At 46.1% G+C, this 13291-nt stretch overlaps 1 protein-coding gene across 1 annotated transcript in view; it reads right to left on the bottom strand.

Annotated features, from left to right (window-relative positions):
- DDI2 (DNA damage inducible 1 homolog 2) overlaps positions 1 to 13291 on the bottom strand; it is a 38244-nt gene continuing 24953 nt past the window's right edge. Inside the window, exons 6-10 of the mRNA XM_062190476.1 lie at positions 10985 to 11113; positions 6678 to 6781; positions 5082 to 5259; positions 2840 to 2902; positions 1 to 24 (exon numbers count right to left, since the gene is read on the bottom strand). Coding sequence (XP_062046460.1) covers positions 2886 to 2902; positions 5082 to 5259; positions 6678 to 6781; positions 10985 to 11113 — 428 coding nt within the window. The 3' untranslated portion in view covers positions 1 to 24; positions 2840 to 2885. The remainder of the gene's footprint in view (positions 25 to 2839; positions 2903 to 5081; positions 5260 to 6677; positions 6782 to 10984; positions 11114 to 13291) is intronic.

Genomic DNA, 13291 nt, shown 5'->3' with positions numbered 1-13291 from the left:
AGGTAGATTCTTTACCACTTTGCTCTATACAGAACAAAAGGGAAAGGAAGATTAATCAGCACTTAACAAGGGCCACTGCATTACCAGGGGTACAAGTCTAAACAGGACAGAATAAATAAAATCAGGCCCTTCATCTCAGGGTCCTCCCACAGAGATAATTAAAAATGTGGAAGAATTCTTTCTCACGGTGGCAGATGTTTTAACATGCAACCAGAGTAAGAGGTAGGCATGTTCTCGGTACAACACGCACATGGCTGTTAGTGCTCGGGACTGCAGAACACGCACGGATCTTTACTCTGAACTCCTCGATAGTTTCTCCAAGAGTGCTTTGTCCACCACTTGCCCTAAAATAATGTGGGATGTTTGTTAAGTATGCATCCTGGGGGATAAATCTAGGCGTTTTCATTTTCAATAAGCTCCTGTGTGATTCCTAAGCATGTTACAAGGCTCGAGAATCTTTGCAGTAGGATGCTTCTCATATCAATGCACTTTTCATGTTTCAAATGTGCACACTCAAATGATGAGATGTCTGAAATTTGGAATTTGAGAATTTACATGATGCTCAGGGACTTCCAGAAGACAAAGAAGCAAACACGATTCTACCTCTGATTAGAGAGTAAACCAGTGAATGTGATGTCTCTGTCTGTGCCTCTGCCTCCAATAAACAATATAAATAAAGGACTACAGTTACCACATTAATAGAGTACAACTGTGCTAAGAACAGTTATGTTCTTTAAAGGAACCTGGTGGAGTAGCGAAGAGACAGTTCATAATAGTTGTTCAATAGGCAGTGACTATCTAGGTTAACTGCAACTTAATGAACACTCAAATAAGGTGGCAGACCTAGCCATCGGCTCAGTGTGGGGCCGGCATTGTGGCGCAGTGGGGTAAGCCACCACCCGCAGCACAGGCATTCCATATGGGCGCCAGTTCAAGTCCTGGTGCTCCACTTTTGATCGACCTCCCTGCTCATGGGCCTAGGAAAACAGGGAGGATGGCCCAAGTGCTTGGGTCCGTGCACCCATGTGGGAGACCCCTCAGAAGCTCCTGGCTTCGGCCTGGCCCAACCTCAGCCATTATGGCCATTTGGGGAATGAACCTGTGGATGGAAGATATCTCTCTAATTCTTATATATAAACAAATCTTAACCAAAAAAAAAAAAAAAAAAAAATCAGCTCAGTGTGAACAGCTAACAGTATCTTTAAACATGAGTTTCAATTTTCTTTTTCCCATTCATCCAGTTAAAATAAGCTTCTATGCACTTATTGTAAGACTGAATTCAAAGCCAGGGGTGGGAGTTTTGACACAGTAAGTTGCTGCTTGGGATGCCCATATCCCATATGGGAGTGCCTGGTTTGAGTCCCAGTTACTCTGCTTACAATCCAGCTGTGTTAATGTGCTCCCTGGGCAGCAGCAGATGATGGCTGAGGTACTTGGGTCCCTGCCATCCATGTGGGAGAGCCAGATTGAGTTTTGGACTCCTTGCTAGGGCCTAGTACAAGCCTGGAGGTTGCAGGGATCTTGGGAGTAAACCAGCAGAAGGAAGATCTATCTGTCTCTCTGCCTTTCAAATAAAATGAAAATAAATAAAAAATTTTTAAAAGTCCAAAGGCTGGTAACAAAGATGACTTCACAGGACAATCTTTTTGGGCAGGTGCAACACAAGCTTTGGAATGAACATTAGCAATAAGCAGAGAAACAACCTTTGTCTCAGTTTAAACTACATCCACTAGAATCCAGAAACACAGTTATTATCAATCTCTAAGGCTGACTCTGGAAGAGGTTCGATTTCGAACTGATGCGAACAGAAAAAACTGCACTGTAGTGAAATACCTGTGCTGGTGACACAGAGGAGGATGAGAAGGCCTCTGGCACTGCTATGCACTGATAAACAACCAGGGGAGGTCAAGGTGAACATGGGCTCAATGGATTTTGTACTCATGAGAAAAGCAGCACAGGCCTCCGGCAGTGGACACGGTCAGATTCACTGGCCTAAGTGCTACGTGGAGGGAGGACGGGGTCAGTACTACATGGCAACAGAAGATGAGAATGGGCATCCAGAACAATCAGACTCGGCCTGTTTTACCCACCCTTCCCAGGGGAGAGAGAAGAAGTTAAATGCGATGTGTCTGATTACAACCAGCCTGCAAACCCCTGTGAGAGCTAGGGCTGCCCACTTAGCAGCAACTTTTCCTCCTGCTCTGTCAGCTGACAGCCTCAGGTGGCCATGTATCACATTTACACCACAGGGCAATGGAACTCAAGTGCCTCCCATGGAGAATGTCAGGCCAGGGACACAGGGAAAAAGCAAAGACTCAGCTGCTGTTGCAAGAATAAAATGCAAGTCTTGCCTATGTTACAGGCTCTGTGATCCTGGTCAAGTTGAAGTTTCCATTTCTTTCTCAACGCAATGAAAATCTCTTCTTCCCCCTACCCCTCAAAACTCCAGGTGGTCATACACAACAATGTGAAAAAAAGAGCTCTTAGTTTTTCAGAGGAAAGGAGTTCCTAAAATGCATTACAAAGAAAAGTCACTCCCAACAACACAGGGCTGTGATGTCAGTGTTCTCCACTTGGTACTCCAAACAGATGTGGCAGAGCTAGCAGACGCTGTCTTTGCTGAAATTCCCTGCCCCGTTCTTGTAACTCACACAATTTTAAACGGGAATCTACTCTTACGCACGCATGTGCGCCAACATACAAGTGCACGTACAGGCTGGTTGTAACCAGATCACACAGGTGGAATGCATGGCAGAAGCCGACTTCCAGACTGCGGCAGCACAGACAAGTTCAGACTGGATGACACTGCACGGAGGCGGAGCGTGGCGTCTATAAATACCTGGTCTGGGGCCCACTCCAGCTGCAGCACACACACACTACATGCATCATGGCTTCTGACGCTCTGTTTGAATTAGGAAACAGACAGCAAACTTGGGTTAACGATGCAAACCACACAGCGTGCAGGGTTACAGTTTCCACTCCTTTGCCATTTTAAAATCAGGAACTCGTGGAGTCAGTGGGGGGAATGTTCCTCCGGTTTGGACATCTGAGGAGCTGCTGGTTGCTTCAGCTCTCCCACAATACATAGGCTATGTCAACTTCAACACATTTTTAACAGAACTTGGAAAGAAATTAATTTTACCCATTTACTCAGAGAATTCAAGGGCAAACACGCGCAGCAGGTGAAAAAAGTAGACCCATCAAATGGAATTAACTATGAAACCCTGTTAGGGAGTAAAAGTGAGTGAACACATGGAATGGTCACTTTCCAACTTTCTTTCTCAGTTGAGATTCATTTTTAGAATCAAACAAACCGAATCTCCTTCAGTTCTATCCTGGCTTATCTTCTTTGCCTTCTAATCAATTTTCAAAAAGTCTGTCAGATGTAGCACCTAATTTCTCAACTGAGAGAAAAGATGAAGATATTTTGATGTAAAATATCTGCCAAAGAAATGATTTTTAACAACACTTTCACCCACTGTGTCCAGAGTTTGACTGTTAACGATGCTGGGAAGCAGCATTTCAAAGACACAGGATGTGATCCACAGCTCTTTACGGGACTCGGCACGCCGTCCCTGTCGGCAGTGAGTGCTCTGGGGAAGCCACCCCTTTTAATCCGCGGACACTGGAACACCCTCGTCGCTGAGCCTGGAAGCACCTGTGGTATCTGTTTCAACTTCTTGTGCTTTTGATTAGAATACGGTAGTCGCCCAAAGAGGGTAACGGTTACTGGTACTAGAAACCATTGCTGGCGGCATTGTTATTCCCAAGTAACAATGCCAAGACTGTGGAAGTTAAATTTAAATAGAAGGGGAGAAATTCCACAAAATGGCGACGTGTCCTCACAGTAATACACAGCACACAAGAAGACCAGTTACTTCCAAAAGCCACACAGGATGAGTATGCAGGCCTACCTCACTCAAGCTAACTTGCTGCAGAGATTAAAACGATTAAGTTAGTTTCTTCCTGTCTGGTTGCTCAGAATCTTTCCCTTCCCACAAAACACTGGTCACAACCGACGCTGTGCCTTCTATGTAACACTGAGCCAAAAGCTGACGGGCACAGATCCCGAACAAGGCCAGCCTGCAAACCTCCATCTGCTCCACACACCCGTCCTGACGAGCACAGGGCTGGACGTCCGAATGCTTTCCAGGAAGTGTGGCAGACCCTGGCTGCTCGTTTCTAAAGTTCTTACCCTCTTGTCTTTAGGAGAAAGTTACTCCCTCGACTGTTAACTCTGATACATGTCACTGTACGAGAGAAGCAGTATGTGGCATCTGTCACACTGGTGAGTGATTCCAGCTCAAGACTTTAAATAACCCAAACTTGAAAGTCAACACACCCCAGATTCACTGTTCTTTACCAGATGGAGAATTCCGTAAAACTGCGTTGTCGCCCCACGTTATCCAGAACACACCCCAGATTCACTGTTCTTTACCAGATGGAGAATTCAGTAAAACTGCGTTGTTGCCCCACTTTATCCAGAACACTCGGCTCCATCTTGGACTTAAACAGGCCAGCCAAAACCATCGACATTGGGAAAAAGTATTAGGTGGCTTCACCTCAGTAGTTAACATGTTGTTTCAGCACTCTCAATGACAGCATGGACAGTGCCCTCCGGTTAACATTCACGTGTGCTTCCTGCCGTTGTTCTCATGGCTTTGAGTGGCAGCACTTCCACCACATATCTATAAAGTGAGAGCTGCTGACAGTGACAGTGACAGTGACAGTGCTGTCCCTCAAAATAAATGGGCCTAGAAGGAGGAAAGACTTTTAGGAAAATAATTCTGAACACAAAGGTGTGTGCCTGCTGCTACAATTCCCTTCAGGAAGCCCACCGAAATGTGTCTAAGCGAGGTAACTCCCAGTGCATCCTGCACACAGCAAGACGTGTCTGGATCTGCTGAAACGCCGCATCTTCTCTGCTGCAGTAAGAGACGGGCGGAGGCAGCAAGCAGACACACAGTCTACCGCTGGCTGGTGAGACGGGCCACAGGCCGCACCGCTCCCCACCTCTGGAGCACCTCCCCGGCTCCCCAGCAAAACCAGATCCATTCACGGGCTCCAGTCGACCCAGATACCTGCATCCTCTGCTGATTTCTGAATGGCTTCTGCTAACTCTTGGTCTGCGATCTCCTCCGGCCGCACAGCCCCGTATGCCAGCCGCGCGCACTCCGGCAGCTCCCCCTCCGGCAGGAAGCTGGTTTGTGAGCCTGTGGTGCCAATCACGAGCACGTTCTTCTTGAGGTCGATGGAGCACTGAGAGGGAAGAAACCGAACATGACAACAGCGGCTAAAACACAGAGCAGAAAATCTACGCTCTCAGCTGAGACTCCATTCGGACAACACCACGGACAGGGACATTTTCAAGAAAATGACTTTATAGAGTATTTAAACGTTAACTCGTGTGATATTGTGTTAATTTAGACAGCTTTTTTAAATGTTTGACATTTACAGCAGAATAATTTTATAGGATATAATTTGCATTTATTTTAATTTAAAACGACATCTGTTCATTTCTGATAAATGAATACATGTTCATTGTACAAAATCTGGAAAGGTGCTAGGCATAACTAGCAGCCCCAACTTTCAGGAACATGCAAATCACTTTCCTTCTGCGCTCGACCACACCAGTCACACAGTCCTATTTTCTTGCTGCATTTACTTATTATATAAAGTACAGATACATTTAAACTATGCTAATGGTCTCCAAAGTGGTAGATGTGCAATGAAATCTCTACAAAAGTATTCTTTATGTCATGCTCTTGGTATCTTTCAATTCTATGTTTTTTTTGGTATGTGTTAAACTACTTAATACATGACAGTTATAGGCATATATGATTTATGTCTATAAGGTTGGAGACTACAGGTCTATACTGGGGTGGGGAAACTTTCTGCTGCTTGGATTTTTGTAACATTTGCAGGCCATAAAAATTATCAACATAAAACTGGTCTGCTACAGATTAACTGAATTTGGAGGCCAGCCTGCAGCTGCCGTGGCAGGAGCAGATCAAATGATTCTGTGGGCCTTATATGGCCTGCAGGCCAGACATTCCCCCCTCTGTCTATACAATGATTAAATATAAGAAAATAGCTTCTACTTACAGATGCATCTACTCATCCCCTCTATTTAGAATGCAGTATCTTATCAAAACAATGTAATTATTTTATAGAATTTCATTATTTTAAGAGCTTTATAATACTGAAAAAAATATTAACTGGATATAAAACCCTGCTGTGAGAAATCTTTAGTACCCAGAGAACACTATACCTTAAATTATTAGGATTCAGAGTAGTTTTATAAATATTACCACACCTGCCTTAACTTTGGGGTCCTTCCCAAGTACTATCTGATTAGCATCCAAAATTAGTGAAGATTTACAAAACTTGCACTTGCAGTAAAACATCAAAACATCAAGACACTAGAATCTTAAAATTTACACAAGGGGTCAAACTGTCCACTGCAATCTTAAAACAGTAGAATTTTAAGATTCACAGAGAGATTTGACAAAGACAGATTCTATTTTTTTTGGCTATGTCATGTCAACCTTTGTACGACTTCCAATTTTGAAAACTCGTGCCCCTTGGTTTTCCTGTACTTGGACCAACAGGTACCGGATAATCGCCACACCACATACAAAAAGCCGATGCAGAACTAGCGTGAGGCTGCTGGCTACCTGGTGCCGCTTAAGCATGTCCAGTCCCAGAAGCATGTCCATGGGCTGCTCCTCAAGGATCGAGAAGGAACACGCCAGGAAATCTCCTTCAATCTGAACCTGAGCTGAAGCACAGACAGGGAAGAGGTTATTCACCCTTGCTTCACAGCCTCAGGCATGCTCTGGAAATGAACCTGTCACTCCGGCCGCGGCTTCCTCCAGTCGAAGCCAAGACAAATAAGGCAAACAGGTAAGACAAGCACGAAAATCTGGTAAAACCAACGATCAGTTTAAGAACCAGTGAAGGTGCTGACTCACAAAGGGTATCCAGTAGAACCACGGGTTTGACAGGTGATGCCATTAGGACTCAAGCTCAGGTGGAGAGGAAGACAAGCATTGAAGATTAAAAAATAATGGGGCGGGTGCTACGGTGTAGCAGGTGAAGCCCCTACCCGCAGCGCCAGCATCCATACGGACCCTGGTTCAAGTCCCAGCATCTCCACTTCTGACCCAGCTCTCTGCTACGGCGTGGGAAAGCAGCAGAGAACTGCTCAAGTGCTTGGGTCCCTGCACCCACTTGGGAGACCAGGAAGAAGCTCCTGGCTGTGGCCTGAACCAGCTTCAGATTTGTTTCTCTCTGTCTCTCCTTCTCTTTCTCTCTGTAACTCTGCCTTTCAAAGAAATAAAATAAATGCCTCAGTTCGATGTATCCTGTTTTTTTTTTTTTTGTTTGTTTGTTTGTTTTTTAAAGATCTACTTATTTGTAAGGCACAGAGACAGAGAGAGTGAGACAGAGATCTTCTATCTTCTGGTCACACCCCAAAAGGCCCCAAGTGTCCAGGGCTGGTCCAGGCTGAAGCCTGGAGCCTGGAACTCCATCCAGGTCTCCCCCCTGGGTGGCAGGGCCCAAGTACTTCAGCCATCTTCTGCTGCCTTCCTAAGCACATTAGTAGGGAGCTGGATGGGAAGCAGTCTATCCCCCTGTACCACAATGCCTGCCCCTGTATCCAGCTTTTTCCTGTTTCTTGTTTGTTTGTTTAAGATTTATTTTACTTATTTGAAAGGCAGAGTTAGAGAGAGGGAGAGAGATCTTCCACCTGCTGGATCACTTCCCAAATGGCCACAATGGCCAGAGTTGGACCAGACTGAAGCCAAGAGTCAGGAGCTTCTTCTGAGTCTCCCATGTGGGTACAGGGGCCTAAGTACTTGGGCCATCTTCCACTGCTTTCCCAGACACATTAGCATGGAGCTGGATCAGAAGTGGAACAGCCAGGACTAGAATTGGCACCCATATGGGATACTGGTATCATAGGCAGCGGCTTTACCCTTATACAACACCAGCGCCTGTATCCAGCTCGTGACGCTAGCTTCTTACTGATTCATATTCTGGTAGGCAGTGGTCATAGCGCAAGTGGTGGGGTCCCTGCCCCACATGGGAGACCTGGGTTGAGTTCCTGACTCCTGGCTCAGCCCCCAGATCGGGAATGTTGGGGACATACAGACAATGAACCAGTGAATGGTACCTCTCTCTCCAATTTTTACAAAGACGAGGAGCAGATGCCTGATGTGGTGATTAAGAGGCTTCCTGGAACACCTCCTGTACTGGACTGCCTGGGTACTAGCCCAGCTCTTCTCCCAATTCCTGCTACTTGCTAATGTACACCCTGGTGGGCAACAGGGGACAGCTCAAGAGGTTGGGTCCTCTGCTACCTATGTGGGAGACCCAGATGGAATCCTTGGCGAATGCCTTCAGCTTGGCCCAGGCCAAGTACTGTGGGCATCTGGGGAATGAGCCAGCAGATGGGATCTCTATCTTTCTATTTTTCAAATAAAATAAATAACTATATCTTTAAAGAGATCAATTCGTTCAATATTAACATCTCCTTCCTATACACGTCTAAAGGTTTTCTTTCTTTCTTTTTTTTTTTTTTTAAAGGCAGAGTGGACAGTGAGAGAGAGACAGAGAGAAAGGTCTTCCTTTGCCGTTGGTTCACCCTCCAATGGCCGCCATAGCCGGCACACTGCGGCCGGTGCACCGCACTGATCCGAAGGCAGGAGCCAAGTGCTTATCCTGGTCTCCCATGGGGTGCAGGGCCCAAGCACTTGGGCCATCCTCCACTGCACTCCCTGGCCACAGCAGAGAGCTGGCCTGGAAGAGGGGCAACCGGGACAGAATCCGGTGCCCCGACCGGGACTAGAACCAGGTGTGCCGGCGCCGCAAGGCGAAGGATTAGCCTGTTAAGCCACGGCGCCGGCCTAAGGTTTTCTAAAAGGGAACTAAAATCTGCACACTTTGAATCTTTTAAATTAACTTCCAGGGGCTGGCACTGTGGCGCAGAGGGTTAACGCCCTGGCCTGAAGCACCGGCATCCCATATGGGCGCCAGTTTGAGGCCCAGTTGCTCCATTTCTGATCCAGCTCCCTGCTGATGGCCTGGGAAAGCAGTGGAAGATGGCTCAAGTCCTTGGGCCCTTACACCCACGTGGGAGACCCAGAAGAAGCTCCTGGCTCCGGATCAGTGCAGCTACGGCCATTGCGGCCAATTGGGGAGTGAACCAGTGATGGAAGACCTCTCTCTCTGCCTTTCCTCTCCTCTCTCTGTGTAACTCTGACTTTCAAGAAAAATAAATAAATCTTTTTTTAAAAGATTTATAAAAAAATATTAAATTAACCTCTAAAAAGAAACAGCTCATCATTGCCTGTTATAATCAAGTTTCTGCTTGCTGAACAAGAGACAACATCAAGGCCTGGGTTCGCCTGTCCCTTTTGTCAAACACTCCTCTGATGGAAAACAAAAATATATATGTATATTCATATATATTTAAACCGTTATAAACAGATCTTACAAGCTGAAGTGCAGGAAATGCATGCCCAGTACACAGCCTAGTCATTTCTCAGACTTAGTAGCTAGCCTCCTGTACACTCTGCTCCTTCATCAACCCTCCTGGTTTCTGTGTTGTTTGTAGGTTTTCTTAGTTTTTATCACCTTTGTACTTATTTCTTATTGTTTTATATATATATATATATTTTTTTTTTTTGACAGGCAGAGTGGACAGTGAGAGAGAGAGAGACAGAGAGAAAGGTCTTCCTTTTTGCTGTTGGTTCACCCTCCAATGGCCGCCGTGGTAGCGCGCTGCGGCCGGTGCACCGCGCTGTTCCGATGGCAGGAGCCAGGTGCTTCTCCTGGTCTCCCATGGGGTGTAGGGCCCAAGGACTTGGGTCATCCTCCACTGCACTCCCGGGCCATAGCAGAGAGCTGGCCTGGAAGAGGGGCAACTGGGACAGGATTGGTGCCCTGACCGGGACTAGAACCCGGTGTGCCGGCGCTGCAAGGCGGAGGATTAGCCTAGTGAGCCGCGGCGCCGGCCTTATTGTTTTATATTTTTGAGCTATGATTTGCCTCTTTTACTCTAAAAACGTTAGCTATATCACTATGGTGCACGTGATTGTAATCCTTACTCAGCCCTTGAGGAGCCGGCGCTGTGGCGGAGTGATTGAAGCCTCTGCCTGCAGCGCTGGCATCCCATGTGGGCGCCAGTTCTAGTCCTGGCTGCTCCTCTTCTGATCCAGCTCTCTGCTATGGCCTGGGAAAGCAGCAGAAGATGGCCCAAGTGCCTGGGCCCCTGCGCCCACATGAGAGACCGGGAAGAAGCTCCTGGCTCCTGGCTTCCGATCGGTGCAACTCTGGCTGTTGCAGCTAATTGGGGAGTGAACCAGCAGATGAAAGATCTCTCTCTCTCTCTCTCTGTAACTCTTTCAAATAAATAAATAAATCTTTAAAAAAAAGGAGACTCCAAAACAGCAACTAAGTAGCAGGTTTGGAACTAGCACTAGTCCAGGCTTGGAAGATGTGTCTTTGACAGCATGATATGTATATGATACCCACTGTATTTGAATCTACTTAAAGGAAATTTATGTAGCAAGAAGGAAGTGTCTGACTAGCACATAACAAACCAAGTGATATTGCAAAAAGGAAGATAGTTATTAATTCTAACAAAAAAATACTAGACAGAAAAGCAATTGTGTTCAAGTAGATGACTCAGCACTCAAAGGTATTCACACAGCTCCACCAGTAAACAGCTGTACAATCTTTCCATTTCGAGTGGAGGTAAGTACCAAAATACATCAGCTAAAATAACTGCAAGGGATTATGTCTGAGGAGCTGGAACTGGGAAGTCTAGTTACTTTGCAACCAGCAGAAACATGTAAATCCTATGTTGACAGAATGTGGGATTTAAAGTTTCTAGGAGTTAGGTTTATTGGGATTAGATGAATCCATATAGAGAAAAAAAAAAAAAAACCATTTAAAAATCCACTACCCTACTCACCTAGATGTACCCTTCCAATAATCTTCTGGGTGCCCACTCCTTTGGCAATTCCAGCCCACCGACGGTCCACCAATCTCATTATATTACACCTTTCTGCACAAGCTTGGCTCATAATAGTCATCTGGGCACCTGGAGAGGGACAGAAACATCAGATAATGTAAACAATCCACATTTGTGGCAAGATTCAAAGCACAGCATAAACTAAGGGGGCATCTGGCACTGCATTGCTGATCCAGCTCCCTGCTAACACGGACCCTGGGAGGCAGCAGATGATGGTGCTGGTACTTGGGTCCCTGCCACAACCACATGCAAGACCTGCATGGAGTTCCAGACCCCTGGCTTTGGCCTGACCCAGCCCCAGGAGTTGTAGGCATTTGGGGAGTGAACTAGTGGATGGAAGATCTCTCTGCTTTCCAAATAAACAAAAAATAATTTTTAAGAAATACAACATAAAGAACAAGGCAGAAAGCAAGCACACCTTAAGGTTTTTCTCTGTGACATTGTTCCTATCTAATAGATGTCCTGCCCACCTTATTTGAACTTTCACTTTCACACATTAGCATCTGAAACACAGTATGGAAACTTAATGAGGAAAAGAATATTACTTTGCAATGTAATAATTAAAGAATATTTTAAAACTATCAAGAGAAAGAAAACTGGACAAGGACCTCCTAAAAGTTCAAATGATGACCACTGTGTCTGCACACGGCAACATAAAGTTAGACAAAACTTAACACTCTATGCAGCTTTCACTGATCTAAGCACTTTACCAAGTGATTTTTATTTCAAACTTTGGGACATTACAGCTTAGCAGTTAAAAATATATCCTGTAGTCACCCAAAAAATTAGAAGTGAACTCCCCATACTCCTCCCCAGTTAGACCCTCTTTTAAAGTATTTTCTCTCCCTGTCACATGAACTCAGCTGAAGTCGGCTGGTGCAGGAGGCAGGCCAGTCTCTAGTCTTCATCTGCAGTCCTAACTCGCCTTCTACATTCCTGTGTGCTGCGCTGTGTATCTCAAAGCCAACAGGTACAAGACTCTCCCCCAAATAGCTCTCACTTTGGATTTTTGTAGCGTTGCCAATATTTTCTACTAGTCTTTATAAAACTGAGGCACGGTTCACTTTTAACTCCTTTACTCCTAGCCTCTGTCTGCTAACTCTGTCCCAAATCTGTAAATAAGGTTTACGTAATTCGGCTACCTCTGACCTTTCTCCTCTGACCTTTGATATCAGCCTAGCTCACTCAAGTGGACAACTTCTCTGGCTTTCAAACCACTTCACTTAAAGCAAGAACAGTTTTAACTCTTCAGTATACAGAATTGTCCTGATCTGCCCTGCTGTTTTCCTAAAATATCAGCTTCTTCAAATCACTTACTTGATGTGTTCAAAAGATCGTAATGGCTTTCACTGTTTCTTTTTTACATTATCTATATTTTGGTCACTTTTATTTTAGAAACTATGCTTTTTGGTTGTTATCTGAGATGCAAAGAGAGAGGAAGAGCGGAAGGGAAGAGGTTGGAGGGAGGGAGCAAGCGCACACTCAGATCTGTTGGTCCACTCCCAAAATGCTCCAAACGGCTCCCAGCTGGGGTCAAAGCTGGAGTCAGACATTCAATCCAGGTAACCCAGAATGGTGGCAGGGACCCAACCACCTGAGCTATCACCACTGCCTCTAGGGGTCAGCGTGAGCAGGAAGCTGGAGTCAGGAGCCAGATGCTGGTAGGGAACCAGGGCATGCCAGTGGGGTCTGGGCTTCTCAGCACCTGGCCAAATGCCCTTTCCTTTCGAACTTCACAGGACGACTTCGAGGCTCATCGCCACGTTAGACCTGCCTCCCCTGGTCTCACTGGTTCCTTCCAGCCTTACCGTCCAACACTTGAACAGTACTCTGTCCCTCCTGTAAAGAGCTCTCGCCCCTGCTTTCACTTTCTCAGGGTTCCACCTGCACTTTACAGCCCGGCTCAAGAGCTACTTCCTGCCCAACCGACGGCTGTTTCCCAGTAACCACACTTCTTCCTGTTCACACCACTCACGAGGCACCTACACTTTATAAACTCAAAGTGCTGGCTTGGCATTTGAGGAAGGACAGACCCAAGGAGGCCCAGAAATAAGGAAGCAAGAGGGAAACTGGGAAGGCTGTTTTCTCCTTGCCTTCTCTCTCTCCACCTTCCCCAAAAAGGCTGACTAGGGATGTCACCAGGCCAGAGCCAGGCCAGAGGGACTTCCACTGCTCCCCTGTTCTTCTCAGCCACAGTGCAGTCTCACATCCTCAGCCCACGAACAGCTCGGCTCACAGGCCCTCTCT

This window comes from Lepus europaeus, chromosome 5 (assembly GCF_033115175.1).
Source record: "Lepus europaeus isolate LE1 chromosome 5, mLepTim1.pri, whole genome shotgun sequence".
NCBI classification, from domain to species: Eukaryota; Metazoa; Chordata; class Mammalia; order Lagomorpha; family Leporidae; genus Lepus; species Lepus europaeus.
This window is presented reverse-complemented; position numbering and strand designations above follow the sequence as displayed.